At 44.0% G+C, this 18,496-nt stretch overlaps 1 protein-coding gene across 1 annotated transcript; it reads left to right on the top strand.

Moving 5' to 3' along the window:
- Positions 1-2,558: 2,558 nt before the first annotated feature.
- On the top strand, positions 2,559-10,719 carry LOC311235599 (uncharacterized protein; the record flags this gene model as incomplete). Its single annotated transcript, XM_084323064.1, has 7 exons — positions 2,559-2,880; positions 2,990-3,199; positions 4,210-4,359; positions 5,697-5,870; positions 6,763-6,840; positions 8,604-8,640; positions 10,647-10,719. 6 exons carry the CDS (start codon positions 2,559-2,561, stop codon positions 8,630-8,632), a joined length of 963 nt encoding a protein of 320 aa, XP_084179190.1. The 3' UTR covers positions 8,633-8,640; positions 10,647-10,719.
- Between the last annotated feature and the right edge of the window lie 7,777 nt (positions 10,720-18,496).

Below are 18,496 nucleotides of genomic sequence, written 5' to 3'. Positions count from 1 at the left end.
TAAAACTTAGCCACACAGGTTCTACACTCTGGTTACAAGCAATCACAGGGCTCAAATATGCTGCCTGTGATTACACAATGGCATGTAACACAAAGCTCTGCCCAGCAACTGGTATTAAGAGGGGAGCACGGTACTGCTGCTAGGACTACACAGTGTGTCGAGCAAGCACGGAAGACAAAAGGAAACACACTAGGAACTAAAATATATTACCTATACTGTACCTATGCTAAAAAGCAATTATGGGACAGGAAAACTGGGAAAGGGACAAACGTTGGGAGACAGCCTAGAGAGTGGGGGAAAGGGAAAAGCATAGAGCCCAACCAACACTGGATCGCTGTTCCAACTAGATACATGGGGCAGAGGGCAGACAGTTGTGGTGCATTTGTGGAAGATCTCTGTCTAGAAAAAATGGCATTCTCCTTCGGTTCTGTCCACGTCTGTCCGGTTCCGTGGAGTCAAACACCTAATGGAGAGGAAACTTCGATCAGTAGCTTGCTGTTTCCAGTTTAACATCCAACCTCACACAGCGAGTTAACAAAATGCACTTACAGTAACTGGAGGTAGATGGTGCATTGAGGAGATAGGTAGAGGGTGGAGGAGAGAGAGAGAGAGAGAGAGAGAGAGAGAGAGAGAGAGAGAGAGAGAGAGAGAGAGAGAGAGAGAGAGAGAGAGAGAGAGAGAGAGAGAGAGAGAGAGAGAGAGAGAGACTGACTGACTGACTGACTGACTGACTGACTGACTGACTGACTGACTGACTGACTGACTGACTGACTGACTGACTGACTGACTGACTGACTTACTTACTTACTTACTTACTTACTTACTTACTTACTTACTTACTTACTTACTTACTTACTTACTTACTTACTTACTTACTTACTTACTTACTTACTTACTTACTTACTTACTTACTTACTTACTTACTTACTTACTTACTTTAAGCTGTTAGTTCTTCTGGGAGCCAGAATAGTTTTTGAAAGCGAGCGAGACAGACTGACATCGAGCAGAGAGCTCCAGCCTCTTCTGAGCCTGGAGGGGGGAGGGGGCAGCCACAAGGAGATAGGCCGCAAGCAGGATAGCACCTATGAAGAGAGAGATGGAACTTTAGCTTTCTGATAACTCTAAGACTTTCAATTTGTTTCATTCTGTACGAGAACTTTGGTTTATGCAAATAAACAACCTTCTTCCGATAAAGAGACGACTACTCCAATATATTTTTGTCCGGATGCATTAACGGGGACAGTGTTACAGCCATGTAAGTGCGTAGGAGGACAGAATTCCACCAAACGATTGCCTCACAAACAACAAACAAACACAACGCAGAGACTTCACGGAAGGTGATAACAATCAACGAGAAGGCTGTAAACACGATAATCTAACATCAGCCAATCCCCGGGTCCTCTTCTGACACAATCGTTTTGTCCACAGCTGTGCCCAATCATGTACTGTATCCATTAATGAATAATGTACAAATGTTCTGGGTACAGAGCCCCATAGTCTCCTCTTCCCCAGTCACACCCCACCACATAGTCTACTCTTCCCCGATCTCACCCACACCCCACCCCATAGTCTCCTCTTCCCTGGTCGCACCCGCACCCCACCCTGTAGTCTCATCTTCCCCGGTCTCTTGTCTTGGTAGGATCATACATAGAACATGTACTGAGTAGTAAATGCATGTACTGTGTAGTCAGGAACAGAGAGTACAGTACAGTCAGGAACACAGAGTACAGTACAGTGCACACGGCTCTTTGTCTGGCCCCAGAGTACGGTGGCATGCAGGAGGTGGCCAACATATATGGTTTCATGTTTTGGGGGTGGTGTGTATCAGGAAGGGGGGCACTAGGCCTTACATGTGTCTATTATAAGAAACACAGTCATCCCCACGCCCTGCAAACCATATTGTTAATCCCCATCCCAAACACATACATCATGTGTGTGTGCGTGTGCACGCATGCACACATGCACACATACACACACACACACACACATGCAAGCACACACACACACGCACACACATGCATACATGCGCACACACTCTCACTATTGTCAGTCTTTGTCACACACAGCTTTAAAGACATCAGGTAGGTACAGATGTTGGGCAGAATGAGGATGGAATTCACATGAGAAATGGTATATTCAGAGGGGCTTGACAAAGGTCGGCTGTGCAAAGTGGGTTACCGTTGGAGCAGCCATGGGAATTCTATCCTGTGTCCTTATTCGGTGGTCACAGGAGGGGCTTGCCCCCACACGTCAGAAAGGCAGGGTTATAAAACAGCCAAGAACTTTGCCTCCCTTTGCTTTGAGTGATAAAGGCTTCCTTTTGACACCGTCTCATTCTGTGGATTGATATTTGATTTGGTATTTCTTGGTCATGCCACCCAATGAGCCAGAGCCTGTGGTGGACGAGGCCACAGTGGCCCCTGCTGCACCACCTTCTTCTTCTGCTACACTAGATCCACCTGAAGACACGGAGCCAGCCGACCCTGCGCCATGTTCAGACCCAGCCCAAGACGCTGCACAGGAAGTAGAACCTGCCCCGGCACCTGAAGCAGCTGCTGATGCTCCTACCCCAGAACCTGAACCTCCAGCCCCTGAGATGCCCGCTGCCCCAGAGCCTGAAACATCTGCCCCTGATACACAGGAGCCCATGGCTGCTCCTGATACACCTGCCCCTGCTCCTGAAGTGCCTGCCCCTGAAACACCTGCCCCTGCCCCTGAAACACCTGCCCATGCCCCTGAAACACCTGCCACTGCCCCTGAAACACCTGCCCCTGCTCCTGAAACACCTGCCCCTGCTCCTGAAACACCTGCCCCTGCTTCTGATACACCTGCCCCTGCTCCTGATACACCTGCCCCTGCTCCTGAAGCTCCAGCTCCTGGGTCTTTAAAGGGTCCCGCAGCCCCAACAAAAGCACCTCCTTTTGGTAAAACACCTGGCAAAGGTCCTGCAGCTCCATCTAAAACTCCATCCAAACTCGCTGGCGCCAAGTCTCCTGCCGCCTCAAAGGCCACATCTCCTGCCGCCTCAAAGGCCCCATCTCCTGCCCCCTCAAAGGCCCCATCTCCTGCCCCATCAAAGGCCCCATCTCCTGCCCCCTCAAAGGCCCCATCTCCTGCTCCTCCAAAAGCTGCATCTCCTGCTCCTCCAAAAGCTGCATCTCCTGCTCCTCCAAAAGCTGCATCTTCTGCTCCTCCAAAAGTAACAGCAACTCCTCCAGCTCCTGCCACAGCTCCTGAGCCAACAATAGATCCTAAACCTGTGCAACAAAGGAGCATTGTACAAGTAGGTTCCTTGTGTTATTAGTTGCAGTCAGATGCAGTGGCTAGTTTTAAACTACACTAAAGCGCAACCCAAATGTGACATGTAGCTTAAATACTGTGAAACGGTCATAATTCTGTTTTCCGATACAGAAGTTGTAGATAAACTGTGACCCGGTCTAAAAAGGTTGAATTGAAAACATGCAATTGAATAATGTCTTACCCTGGAATAGCTTCTTTAGCTGACTAAAGGATAGTGGTATCTGTATATTTTAACAAGCCAGGGTCTTCATTTGCGTCCACCTTAATTTGGAGGTGATATTTTCAGTTTTTGTTAAATCTAGACATGTGGTCATTGCATGAAATTTTTTTTATTTTTTTTTTAAAGATACTGGTTTTTGCTAGTTCAAATGTATACATTTAAACATGTATAAATACTGTGCATGAATACTAAAGTGATATGACGTGTATGGATTTGTGCAGAAGAGTAGAAGAACATTTGGTGCAGATCAACCCCTCCCCTGGTGAAGCTTTACATTCTTATACGTTCTTAAATTAGCATCCATCTAGTCACCATGGGAAGAGGTGGTGACATAATGTTTCAGACATCCATCTGTATCTATACTGTATACACAGACCCATAGTAGTCAGAGGACCAGGAATAGCACCAGGGTGTGGCACAACAGCCTGCAAAATCCCTGAAGGCATACCCCACATCTGTCAAGAATAATGGTGTCAACGAAGCTAACAAATAACATATTGCTCAAACGATCTGCGATGGTTGAATATATGCTCAGTAAAGAAACTAAAAAAGTAATCTTGCTTCTGTTTCAGACGGACTTTTCTCCAGACCAAGTTGAAGGTACGTGTGTTGGTTGTTTAAGTGATCGGCGGTAAGATTTTATTTGACTACAGTTATTATTTGATTAACCCCTGATCTTGTGTCAACAGAGTACAAGGAGGCATTCTCGCTGTTCGACAGGACGCAGAAGGGAGAGCGGAAGATCACCTATGCTCAGTGTGGCGATGTGATGCGGGCCTTGGGCCAGAACCCCACTAATGCGGAGATCATTCAAGTGCTGGGGAAGCCCAAGCCAGAGGGTAATAAATCCAGGATGGCGTTCCTGATCACCAAACCTGTCCCAGCACTCACATTTCACAATAATGTATTGTAATAGGGCATTATGAGAAGGGCCTGTAGTGCACTGTCAAGGAATCATTACAGGGTAGTAAATGTAGCACGATTTACTTTACAATTTGAATAAAAGATTTGACAGTAACTAAATTATCCATTTTAACAACAATTTCTCTGCATGATGTGTGGCAGACAACATTTTAAATATTTGTCCTTAATTTATACTGGTAAACACATGAGACCAGGATCTCTTTTTTATGAGCGATAAAAATACTGCCGGAGGTACAATATTGGGCAATGCCAGTGGTACCGTATAGATAAGTCCCTTTCAACAACAAATCAACTTTGACCACTGTTCTTATACATAGTAGCATCAGTGACGCAACATGGATTACACCAAGTCTTTTTGATGATTTACTGCTGTGAGGAGTGGCTTCCAAAAATAGCCACGGTGGCCCAGGTTTCAAAACAAGTTCCAAAACAACATCCATGGACAATAGCGGCCAGTGTATGTGGCGGGGATTAACCTACCTTAAGCATTCACCTCTCCGGAGATCAGTGGTACCAATGACACATCTGAACACAGAGGCATAGATTGAGTGAGTGTGAAGTTAAACGGATTAAACGCGGCCCCCCTCTTGCCTTCCACAGTGTCCGTCTCGGCCGGGGCAGCTGAGATTCCATGCGGGGGGCACAGGAGGATTTACAGTTATGTGAGAAATGCCATCGCTCCGTCTGATCATAGAGGATATATGACTGATGTCAGCATTTGCTGCAAGATCCATTTAGAAGCTGGTGATCACAGATGCTTTTGTCTGTTGCTAAAGCTGGTTCAAATGAAAGCTTGTAAACCCTCCACTGTTGTACTCCTTCATGAAGCCACATCTGTGGGATCATAGATTAGTACTATGTATGTGGGATTCAAGGGTAAGAATTCAATATAAATGTTTTTTTATTATTCCTTTCAATTTCATTGTAACACTTTATTTCATGGGCACAACATTATGGTTTAGTAACTAATTGTAACTAATGAGGAACTATATGTTAACAAAATGTGGAACAAATGTAGCAGGTTGAAAACGGGGATTTGAGAGTCAAACGGATGGTTGGGAAACAGAAGACATCAGGTCTCAGACTTTGTAACTGATGGTTAATCAACGGTTTGTTAACATGTGGTTCCTCATTAGTTCATAGGTATTTAAAGGTTATTATTGTGCCTTGTGAAGTAAAATGTTACCATGAGGTCAAAGGTCAAAATGATACAATAACTACAGAATCTAACTCTACTCATTGTGTTCTTCAGAGATGAACACCGGGCTGCTGGACTTTGAGACCTTCCTCCCCATGCTCCAGGAGGTGGCCAAGAGCTCACACAAAGCCACCTATGAGGACTTTGTGGAGGGTCTGCGTGTGTTTGACAAGGAAGGCAACGGCACCGTCTTGGGAGCAGAGCTTCGTCACGTACTCACAACACTAGGTAGACGTTCTATACGTTTGTCAACACTATCAGCAGTCTGCCGGTAGGCTCAGGAGAAAGTGTAACATGTCTGGCTGTGATGATGACGTTAACTTGTTAGCAAGAAAAGGATTGCACCAAAATAGCTTAGCTTAGCATGAAAGAACTAGTCAGACGATGTCGCTGTAGGGATTTCACACATACCCGTTTATTGTCAAGTAAGGTTGTACTTATAACCATACAATGCCTGGTCATATGGCTCGATCTATACTCTCTCAACATACATGTATTGTCGATTGATATATAGATTCACAGACTTAAGCCAAAAATCGTTACTGGAGGACAAGTTAACATACTGTGCTGGACAGCAGGTAGACGGGAAGTGAAGTGAGTCACTGGCTCAAGTTAAATTAAATTAAACCTGTTGCTAAATCAAGTTCAAAGAAGGAACTCCACATCTCCTCCAAACATGGCACTGCAACTAAATAATAACACAAAAATATAGTAGGCACATTTCTGAGTGTTACAAAAGGCTTGGCTAAGCGAATAGTTGACTATTCGCTTATTTAGGACTTTGTGATATTGACAGGAAATAATAATAGGCTACTATGATCGTGGCAACATGTCAACATACATTTTGTTTTCAGCACTTAAAAAGTGTGATGTGGGTGGAGGGAGTAATTCCCTGTGTGCACATAATGCACGTATTCTCTCTTAGGGCCAAATACATGTCAGGAGCTCAGAATCAGAATACTTTGTTCTAGGAGGACATCTAGCCTGCCTCTTGTACTATGGAAATTGCAATAGTTATTCGTATAGCTATTATATATCTTGCGCTGTCCTGACAGTGATACCCTGGTGTCTTGGTATGGTCAGCTTGGGTAATACTAACAAGGTAATGATTTTCACACAGGAGAGAGGATGACTTTGGACGAAGTGGAGATGTTGCTGGCAGGACAAGAGGACGGTGAGGGCCGCATCCACTATGAAGGTGAGGACACCTTCGACACTGTCAATCACACCATTCTGATTGACAAGCTAAAAGCAATTGGTTTTGATAGTCTATCAGTGAGCTGGATGCAATCCTACCTGGAGGGGAGAGAGCAGATGGTGGAGGTAAACGGTACCCTATCCCCCCCCCTCACAGTAAACTGTGGTGTTCCACAAGGAAGCATACTAGGTCCGCTACTGTTCCTAATTTATGCAAATGACATGTCGTCAGCTTGTGACTGCAACTTGTTCCTGTTTGCGGACGACTCAGCCCTGCTGGTCTCTGACAAGAACAAGTTACAGGTTGAAAAAACCCTCAGCTCAGAACTAGGCAAAATCTGCATATGGCTCGCTGATAACAAACTATCATTACACATGGGCAAAACAGAGTCCATTCTCTTCGGTTCAAATAACAAACTCAGCAAGACCGACGGCTTCTCAGTTACAGTGGGTGACAATATTGTCACAAGGAAAGAAGATATTACCTACCTGGGTTCCATCCTAGAGGCAAATCTTTCCTGTGACAAAATGGCATCCAATGTAATAAAAAAAGTCAACCAACGAACTCGATTCTTGTACCGGATCTCCTCACTGGTAAACAAGAATACCCTGAAGACTCTAGCAGGAGCACTCATTCAAGGGTACTACGACTATGCTTGCACCTCATGGTACCAAAGCACCTCAAAGGCGCTAAAAACAAAATTACAAACATCTCAAAACAAACTGGTCAGACTACTGCTTGACCTTACTCCTAGAACCCACCTCACCCCTGCCCACTTTGACAACCTAGGATGGCTTAGAGTAGACGACAGAGTACAGCAACTTGCAATGGGCCTGGTCTACAAGATACACTACACGACCAAGGTACCCATGTACATGTCAAAATACTTCCCAAAGGTCAGTGAATACCACGATCACAACACCAGAGGGAGCTCCACAAATCATGTTAAACCCAGATTCGGCTCAAACAAGGGACTAAACACGTTTCGCAATTATGCCACATCAATGTGGAACGCCCTACCCAAAGCTGTAAAGGAATGTGAATCACTACCCACTTTCAAAAACACTCTCAAAAAACACCTAAGGGAGACTGCAACCCGAAACTGGCCCCTGTAAATGTCCGAACACAACCCCCTCCAATGTACAGTAAATTACCAAGTATGGTCTTGTCAATAATCCAATGTACAGTGTTGTTTGTACAGTTGTACAGTGTCCCCCACCCACCCCTCCTACCCAACCCCCCCCCCCCCCCCACACTCCTAACCACCCCCCCCCCCCCCCCCCCCCCCCCACTCCTAACCAACCCCCCCCCCCCCCCCCCCCCCCCACCCACCCAACCACCTCCAATGTACAGTCCCCCCCCACCCCCACCTACCCAATCCAATGTACAGTTTCCACGCCTAATGTATATACTCTTTTTGTATCACAAACAGTACTGTAATTGCAAATCTGGTATGTCATAAATGTATAGATGGAGCAGTACTATCTATCTGTATGTCATGTATGTCATATATGTTACGATGAATTGAAAATGGGGGACCCTGATGTAAACAAGACGAAAGTCTTTCTCTGGTCTGCATCCCCTTAACACTTGTATGTATTGAGCTGTACTGTACTGTACCCATTCTGCAATCTGTTAATAAAGTTTTCATTCATTCATTCATTCATTCATTCACACTGATAGCAATGCAATGTCTCCCTCCACTGGTTGGGCCCTGTCCAGTTCCTCAACTCAGCTAATGTGTGCTTTACTGTCTTTTCCAGCGTTTATCACCTACGTCCTGACTGTGTGATCAATCATGTGAGTTTATCAAAATACTTCTGTATTCTAAAACATGAATGAAATGCATAGGCTAGTTCAGGTTTTTAAGGAGTCTATCTGTTTTTAAAGACCCCCTCCAGATACATTTCTATATTGAATAACAATTTGTATAAATATGTTAAATTTGTTACACAAATGAAATTCAACAAACTACAAAAAATGTCTTAGCAGCATCTCTACATCTTTACCCTCATTAAGAATGCAAGAATCTATGAATATGCAAATTGGTCAAAAGTACCCATTGATATTTACCAGGAATTGTAAGTCTGCTATTTATATTGTTTCAAGACATAACAATACCTACTCAGATTTCTGTGTTTGATTAATCTAAAGGTGTCAAGTTACCACATATTGGATCATGAGAGGTTCAACCTATTAGTGACATCACACATGCAACTCAGATTTCAGGGAAATCTCTCCAGGGGAAGAATGTGAAAAAGGCGCTCTGGTGACGAGTTCTGCACTAATAATAATCTGTATTGTCAAAGTCATGCGTCCAAGAAGAGTTAACAATCTGAGACCCACATAGACCCATTGTTGTCCTTTTTAGGGGGGAACAGGGGATATTTATTTAGGGGCATATACGTAGCAGGTGAACAGTAGACGCCATATAGAAGTGGTGACATCATCTGAAGGCTGGGAACCTGAAGATTAATGTGAGATGCAGCTCAGCACTGTGTGTCAAGTCTACTTAGTTATACATTCAAACTTTTAAAGTTTTATTTATTTATGAAGTTGATGTTACCATTTTGGACCTCTCAAGAATTGATGAACACAGAAATCCCTTTAAACTACCACATTAAGACACCAAACAACATCATCATACTGTGATTTGGTTTGAAGAATTGCATTTTTTGCGATTGGATGGCGAGGACTTCTGTTCTGGAAATTGCTCAATCCCCCCTTATGGTCAATAAACTTAAGAAAGCACAGGTCTCTAGTTTGCAGTTGTAAGGTTTCACAAGGCTGTGATTATACCAAAGGTCATACATAATAGGTCATTTTATACAGTTGTTAATCTGTGTTAATCCTGTATGTAGACATGGTCAAATACATAATCTTTAGAATAGACAAAGATATTAGAAAATCCATGGGTCATAGCAGCACAGGGAAGGGGGGGGGGAGTTCAGGCAGAGTAATAGAAATGACAACAAACATATATGACAATAACAAATATAATAATAAAGGGTAAAGAACAATAATTAAAAAGGTAAATGAGTCTTTGTAGGGTTCAGTAGTTAACCCTCAAGTTCAGTCTTTGCCCACAGTTGTGGAGCCTGATGGCTCAAAGGACTGAACATGCTCCTCGTCTTAGCTAGCCCCCCATAATAATTGGGGATGGGAGGGGTTCTCTATAACACATTGTGCTGCATGGTTCTTGCCCAAACTGCATGGGATTAACATAAAGTGGGCATTTATATAAAGGGCAGACTGAGTCGTGGCTACTCGTAGAACCCATTCATTCAGATATCTTATGGTGAGAGGTCAGGGGACCCCTTGTTTTTCCCACACCATTATTTAGCATTACCTTCCTGATAAGCTTGAGCATGACATGGTTGTTACCATGGATACCACAGGTTGTCTAGTTTTATATTGAGCCACAGCCTCCAAAACACACTTTTGAGTGGAGGGGATCTTTGCAACAGATTGATTGCACCAGTGTTGTGGTTTTAGAGATATTGGAAGCATACATTGTGTGCATTTGTTAGCACTGCTAGTGGAGGTTCATGGGGAAGATACACATTCATGTAGGATAATAGACTTGAATGTGATTTGTCCAGAGATACAGTATAACGTCACTTCATGGTCCCAAGCCTTATAAACAAATGACAACAAGGTATTTCCAATACCTGAAAAACCAATGCATTTTATATGGATTGAATTGACTCCGTTCATGATGAATCAGATACAGTATGGTGTCTTTAAGAGAAAAATAAACTATACCTTTAACCTTTCATTAACCTTTAACTTTTCACATTTTGCAGCGACATGGACTACCAGCCATCACTGTCGAACCACACCAATGAGAGGCCTACTGTCTGTACTATGAGCTATAGGAGACCCTGAGCATGTTGTCTGTGCTATTGTCCACCCATCTGGATGCCACCATTCCTTTGAACTATGGCTGAGATTTCGAGGAGGATCCCATTAGGCGTCAGTGGTACAACTATGCCTGGGATATCGTATTGGTACACGGATTAACAACTGAATTGACACAGTGCAATGTGAGTGTGTTTGATCTAGTGGCCAGGGCCGGCCTAGGCTTGAGTGTGTTTGATTTAGTGGCCAGGGCTGGGGGTACCACATAGTTTGTAATTAACTACCTTAACTAAATGACCCACTTAACTAAGATTTGAATGCAGTTAAACTTACACCCAACTACTGCAAACTGTACTGTAGGTAAACTAGTATTTGAACTACAGTACATAAGGCTACTATAGGATACATTACGTAACCCTTTCACTCCCACACTACCAAAGGGTTAACCCTTTCACTGTGACAATGCAGAAGGTTAACCCTTTCACTGCCAAACAACAAAGGGTTAACCCTTTCACTGTGACAATACAGAAGGTTAACCCTTTCACTACCACACTACAGACGGTCTGTAGTGTGGTAGTGCAAGGTTAACCTTCTGTAGTGTGGTAGTGAAAGGGTTAAAGTGCCAAACCGTTTATGTTTTTTTATCTTTTATTTTTGAATATTATATTCACTTTTATTACAGTATATTCACATAGGTACTTGAAGAGTTCGATCCAGAGGCTTTTTGTAACTTCAGTAGGTCTATTCTACTCAACTGTTTACAAATATTAGCCTACCAATGTAAACAAACCATTGGCTGCTACACAATTCAGAAAATCGAATTAAAGACTCATATTTACCTGTTGTCTAGTCTTAGTCCTTGTGTCAAGATCTCACTTAATCAATAATGAAAACTTGTGGGGTGTCTGGATAGCATAGAGGTCTAAGCACCACAGCGGTGCCTCCAGCTTGGTCAGTCGTCCCTACGAACACAATTATTGTTAGTGTTTGTGGGTGGGAAGTCGGTGGGGTATGTATGAGTCCTGGTCATTGCAATAGCAACCCCTACTGGTTGGTCGAGACTCCTCGGACCAGGGAGAGGATCTGGGTGAGATAGTGTGAACCTCCAGGCACGTTACGCTCTCCCAGTGAAACTCCTAGTTGTCAGGTGAAAAGAAGCGTCTGGCAACTTCACATGTATCAGAGGATGGCATGTGGTAGTCTCAAACCCAGATTAAGAATTCAGAGGCCTCTGGGCCAGACACTTGTGGAGGCCCCCACACACACACGTGCACGCACAGTGACGTGATGTAAAACATTGGTGGGGCAGCCACCAACCAAGGCTACATACCAGGCAAACTACAAAAGAAAAAGAAAAAAAGCTACAAAATTACAGTAATCCTGCTACTGATGCGTTTTTAACACGTCAACAAACTTTTTTTTAAGTAATGAAAATTAATTATATTCCCTGTCTGTCAAAGTTATTGACAGGGTACCACACAATATATTATACTTTATTGTTCAGTTATTCTGTCAGTTTCATGATGGCTTTGTTTGAAAATGTTAAATGCAAGAAAACACAACCATTGTCATTTTGATAACTTTAATATTTCAATTTGGAAGGCAAACAAAGAAAGAACAGTTCTGCAACAGTGCAGTTTGTGACTTGCTGTTGTGACTTTTGGGTATTGCTGGTCTATAAGCAATAAAAAAAAAAGGAAAAAGGACTTTATTTTTCCATTGAACAAAACGTATTTTATTACAGTGCACAAACATGTCATCACCAGTGTTGTGCTAGTTACTAGTTATATACGTGTGTTTAGATGGGGGGATGGCGCCATCCTCAGGAAGAAAAAACCCTGCACAAACTCATCTCTGAGGCACTGTATATTACAATTAGAATGATTTATAATTAAACTGTACAGGCTGTGTATTTCAAAATATGTGTTTAACATGGGAGTCAACCTGACAATTTCTGTCACAGGTTGGTGGGTGAGAGACAAACATGCCCATCGCTTAACACATTGAGTGCCAGCGACGACATATCTCATTTGATCAGTCTCCCCCGGTGAGTGCCGACGACGACAAATGTTGTTTAATTTTTTTATTAGCGATCTGAATTCATATTTCATCAACCGAGTCTCCCGTTGGTACAGCAGCCCCTCCAGGAGCTCAGATGGGAAAAAAGCGCCCCCTATCGTCTATCCCTGTGTAACTGCAGGTCAGTCGATTAGACTGACCTGGGAGGTGGAGCCAACTGGCTCCATTGTGCTGGCGAGCCGTCTGATCAAGAGGGATCTGATCGCGAGACGGAAAGCAGCGTGGAATATATATTTACAGCAGCCAATAATCAATCAATAAGCGTGATCGATATTTGGAATGGCGATCAGTAATTGGAATAATCTTTTTGGAGAACATCTGATCTAAGGTAAGGAGTCTATGTTACCAGTCTTGGGGTAATCGGAGCTGTATTCACTGAGATAACAGCGTGTCCCGTATGTGTGTGGCTGTGTGTGATCTTGAGGAAACGAGAGAATAGATTTTTCGCGTCTATAGCGTGCATAAGTACACATATACTATCGATAATCTACCGTTTATTTGAAAACGATTCATAAATAGGCCTACAAATGACAACGTGTCTAGTGTATTCGAGAATATTCCAATAAATGCCGTTTATGGGGGAATATTTCAATTTTCCGAATATTTTCTAGAGAACGATAGCTTTTTGAAATGCTATAAAAAGGATATGAACCGATTAAAAAAACAATCGTTTCGACAATGTTGACTGCAAACAAGTCATTGATAAGCGACGGGCAGATTAGACACATAGCCATAATTTAAAACATAGATTAGGCGTTTTTAACGCTAACATTGAAGTGGATGATGGCATTCAACAGGGTAAAAATTTAAACAAGGTCGGCACTGAAACTGTTTTTTTAAGAAAATATATATGGATTATTGGAATGTGTAAAAATATGTAATAAAGAAGTCCGAAATTCAAGCTTTCTTTAACTATGAGGCATTTATTCATCATGTAATATTTTTTTATAATATCAAACAGAAGACTGAGTCTGTGCTAACCGAATACAGAAGCCATATTCGCTGGATTTTCGGGGGAAACAATATTTTTGACTTGTATTGGTCCCCTTGATACCACATTGTTGGGTACGGCCTATGACACTTGGCCATAGTGCAGGGTCTTGTGAGGTCAAACCTTTAGTGGTGGTGATACTGCTGCTTGTAGAGGTGGGTGACACATCATCTTCATGATGGGCAGGTGGATGTTGACGGACAGGGTTCCTGCAAGTTTCAACAGGTTACATTTAAGACTTTTTAAGACCTTTTTAAGACCACTTTCAATAGAATCTAATATGTTGCCATACCAGCAAAGAACTATTAAGGAAAATGACTAAGAAGTAATTCCATATGTATTGGTCTGATACGATACTGCTTACTTTGCAGCCTGGACATTTCCCCCCCAAACACATTTAAACATGATACAGAGAAGTTATTGCAACATAGAAGTAATCTCCATCTACCATCTCTCATTAAACACTGTGTAAAGTTAGCTTGGTGTATTGAATCTACCATCTCTCATTAACACATCCACCGCCGGAAACGCTGTTCAGCGTTATTGCCCGCCATGCGTTGACCGCCAGACCTCACTGTACAGCGTTATTAAGATCATATTTCATTTTTTCGCCATGGCATTCATAACTCTGGTGATCCAGTGGGACCCTGCACAATATTGCAACACCTCAATACCGCCGCCTGGTGGATGATCGGGCGAGTTACATTCAAGTCAAACCGGAAGTGGCAATCGGTGCATCTGGGAAATCCGTCCGGCAGTCACATATCGTTGCGGCACTCCAGACATACACTGCCGTGCATATGGATCACTGCCATAACTCAATAATCAATATGATTTGGGCGTTTATTGCGCCATACAAACCGGAAATGGATCCAGGAGTTCGACGTCAAATAAGTGGGATCTTTTTCCTCCAGTCTCGTCGGCGAACGGTAAGAGGCAACTAACGTTATTTTCAGCCCGATTGTACATGTCTTTATTTACAAACCATCTGATCAATAAATCAACCCATACTACATAAAGCAGTTAGTGACGATCAAGGAATTATAAACGACCCCCCCCCTTTCCTTCACGCATGATGAAGCATAACTATACCGATTATGTATACATTTGAATTTTTTAATATAGCGTGTCTAGGGAAGACACGCCAATCGTGGGGAGGAACCGGGGTTCACAACCGAGGCGCCCAGCACGTCGCGGGGACAAAACAGCGAGGCATCGCTCCTCACACCGGCGCCGGAGATCAACAGCATCCACGCAATTGACGCTTCAGCCAGCAGTTGCACCAGCCGACCAGCAAGCGGCGACATACCCTCACAGAAGCCCCAGCGGACTCGGCGAGTGGCTAAAGGAAGAGCGGCGCGGGACATCGAGACCACCAAGGACCCGACGGTTAGCTTGGCTGGCCCCGCCAAGGCCGCCATGCCAGCAAGTCTACCCGGGCCGAGGCCAGGACAAAAGGCACCCCCCCTCCCCCACAATGGAGTACAATCAGACATATCTGTAATCAACCAGCCCCCCCCCCCCACATCGCGGGCTTTCACACAAAGGAATACAGACACCAGCAAAGGACAAAGCATCACCCCTCCCCCCCCTCCCCACCCACGGCACAAACAGCAACAACGCCCCCCCTCCCCCCACCACAGGACAGGACACAATGGAACAGAGTTACCTCAACTGTGACGACATCAAACTTATTACAAGCAAAAATGGACTTCACATATTTCATCTGAATACAAATAGCCTGAGACCGAAACTGGCTGAAATCAAACAGTTGTTTTTAAACGGTAAGGCTAACATATTGTGTTTCACAGAAACAAAATTAGACTCATCTGTACAGGATCCAGAGATTGAAATTGAAAACTACTCAATAGTCAGGAGGGATAGGAACCAGTATGGAGGTGGCGTCTGTGTGTATATACACAAGGATACCAAATACATCAACCGTACTGACCTTAACCATGATGAAATTGAAACTGTTTGGATTGAAATCTTATTAGACAGGGCGAAACCGGTACTAGTAGGCACAATCTATAGACCACCAGAACAGAGTGGGTTTTATGACACACTTGATGGGTGTTTAGCTGGGGTGGAGGGGGTAGAAAAAATTCTTATTGGGGACTGGAACACGGATATGCTGCGTAAATCAGCACCCGTCTTCAAGGCCTTCAGTAGATTTTCTGACCTGCACGGTTTCAGCCAGCTAATCACACAACCCACAAGGGTATGCGATTCGACACAAACCACCATTGACCTCATTTTGACCTCTGACAAGTCCATGATCTCCAGTAAAGGGGTGATAGCATGCGGGTTAAGTGATCATTATATGATTTTCTGTACCCGCAAAAAGCTAAAACAGAAGGCCGGCTGTCACAAAACAGTCACATCTAGAGACCTCAAAACTTACTCTAGAGAGGCCTTTAACCTAGAACTGGGGAGCTTGGACTGGTCAGATGAGCTCAGTGGTACACAGGTTGAAGAAACATGGCTTGGATTCAAAACCAAATTCACAGCAATACTCAACAACATGGCACCGATAAGAACCACCAGGGTTAAAAATCGCGCTGAGGCATGGATGCACACTGAAATACTGGCCGCTATGAAAACCAGAGACAAAAAATGCTCTGAACTTCATAAAAGTCAGACAAAGCTTTCCAAAAGCTCAAACAGTGAACTCCAAGCCCACGTGGTTGAACTAAAAATCCAAAGAAACAGACTAAGAAATGACGTAAACACCATGATCAGAACCGCAAAAAGAAATTTCATCAACGACAAAACTGAGGAAAACAAAAACAAACCCCGCGAACTTTGGAAATTACTCAATAATCAACTAGGCTGCAGTAAAAAACTTAAAACCAGATTCTCAAACATAAACATAAAGACGGACAACACGCTCATCACAGACAAGCTGGATGTAGCCAATTACTTAAACATCTTCTTCACAAACATAGCCACAACACTGGTAAACAAACTACCCTCCCACTCAGGGCATTATGGGGTAGAACACATAGTAGCATACTACAAAAACCTAGGGGTCCACAAAGACGACTTCAAACTTGAAATGGTAACAACCGATGAGGTACTCAAAAAATTGAGCGCCCTCCAACCTAACAAGGCCACTGGCCATGACAACATCCCCTCCAAATTCCTCAGAGACGCAGCAGCCGCCATCACCCCAGTCATCACACACATAATAAACCTCTCTATAAAACAGGGGCACGTCCCCAAGGACTTCAAAATTGCGAGAGTGACCCCTCTACACAAAAAGGGCAGCAAATTAGACCCAGGCAACTACCGCCCTGTTTCTATTCTTACCTCCATCTCGAAAGTCATGGAGAAAATAGTCTACGAACAGGTCGAAAAGTACCTGGCGGAAAAAAACCTAATCTACGAATTCCAATCTGGCTTCAGAACGTCCCACTCCACTGACACATGCCTCCTCTATTTGAACGACCACATCAAACAAGAGGTGGACGCTGGCAAATACTGCGGCATGGTCATGCTGGACCTACAAAAGGCCTTCGACACTGTCAATCACTCCATTCTAATGGACAAGCTAAAAGCAATTGGTTTTGATAGCCTATCAGTGAGCTGGATGCAATCCTACCTGGAGGGGAGAGAGCAGATGGTAGAGGTAAACGGTACTCTATCCCCCCCCCTCACAGTGAGCTGTGGTGTTCCACAAGGAAGCATACTAGGACCGCTACTCTTCCTAATTTATGCAAATGACATGTCGTCAGCCTGTGACTGCAACTTGTTCCTGTTTGCGGACGACTCAGCCCTGCTGGTCTCTGACAAGAACAAATTGCAGGTTGAAAAAACCCTCAGCACGGAACTAGGCAAAATCTGCATATGGCTCGCTGATAACAAACTATCATTACACATGGGCAAAACAGAGTCCATTCTCTTCGGTTCAAATAACAAACTCAGCAAGACCGACGGCTTCTCAGTTACAGTGGGTGACAATATTGTCACAAGGAAAGACGAAATTACCTACCTGGGTTCCATCCTAGAGGCAAATCTTTCCTGTGACAAAATGGCATCCAATGTAATAAAAAAAGTCAACCAACGAACTAGATTCTTGTACCGGATCTCCTCTCTGGTAAACAAGAATACCCTGAGGACTCTGGCAGGAGCACTCATTCAAGGGTACTATGACTATGCGTGCACCTCATGGTACCAAAGCACCTCAAAGGCGCTTAAAACAAAATTACAAACATCACAAAACAAACTGGTCAGACTACTACTTGACCTGAACCCCAGAACCCACCTCACCCCTGCCCACTTTGCCAACCTAGGATGGCTTAGAGTAGACGACAGAGTACAGCAACTTGCAATGGGCCTGGTCTACAAGATACACTATACGACCGGGGTGCCCATGTACATGTCAAAATACTTCCCAAAGGTCAGTGAATACCACAACCACTACACCAGAGGAAGCTCAACAAATCATGTTAAACCCAGATTCGGCTCAAACAAGGGACTAAACACGTTTCGCAATTATGCCACAACAATGTGGAACGCCCTACCCAAAGCTGTAAAGGAATGTGAATCCCTGCCCACATTCAAAACCGCCCTTAAAGAGCACCTACGGGAGGCTGCAATTCGAAACTGGCCACCGTAAATGCCCAAAACCCCCACCACCTCCTAATAGACAGTCTCCTCCCCACCGCATGTATATATTCCCTCCCCGCCGTATGTATATTCCCCTCCCACCCACCCACCCCC

This window comes from Notolepis coatsorum (genome assembly GCF_963971535.1).
Source record: "Notolepis coatsorum genome assembly, chromosome: 10".
NCBI lineage: Eukaryota > Metazoa > Chordata > Actinopteri > Aulopiformes > Paralepididae > Notolepis > Notolepis coatsorum.
Note: the sequence above shows the minus strand (reverse complement) of the source record. Positions and strands in the feature narration are given on the sequence as shown.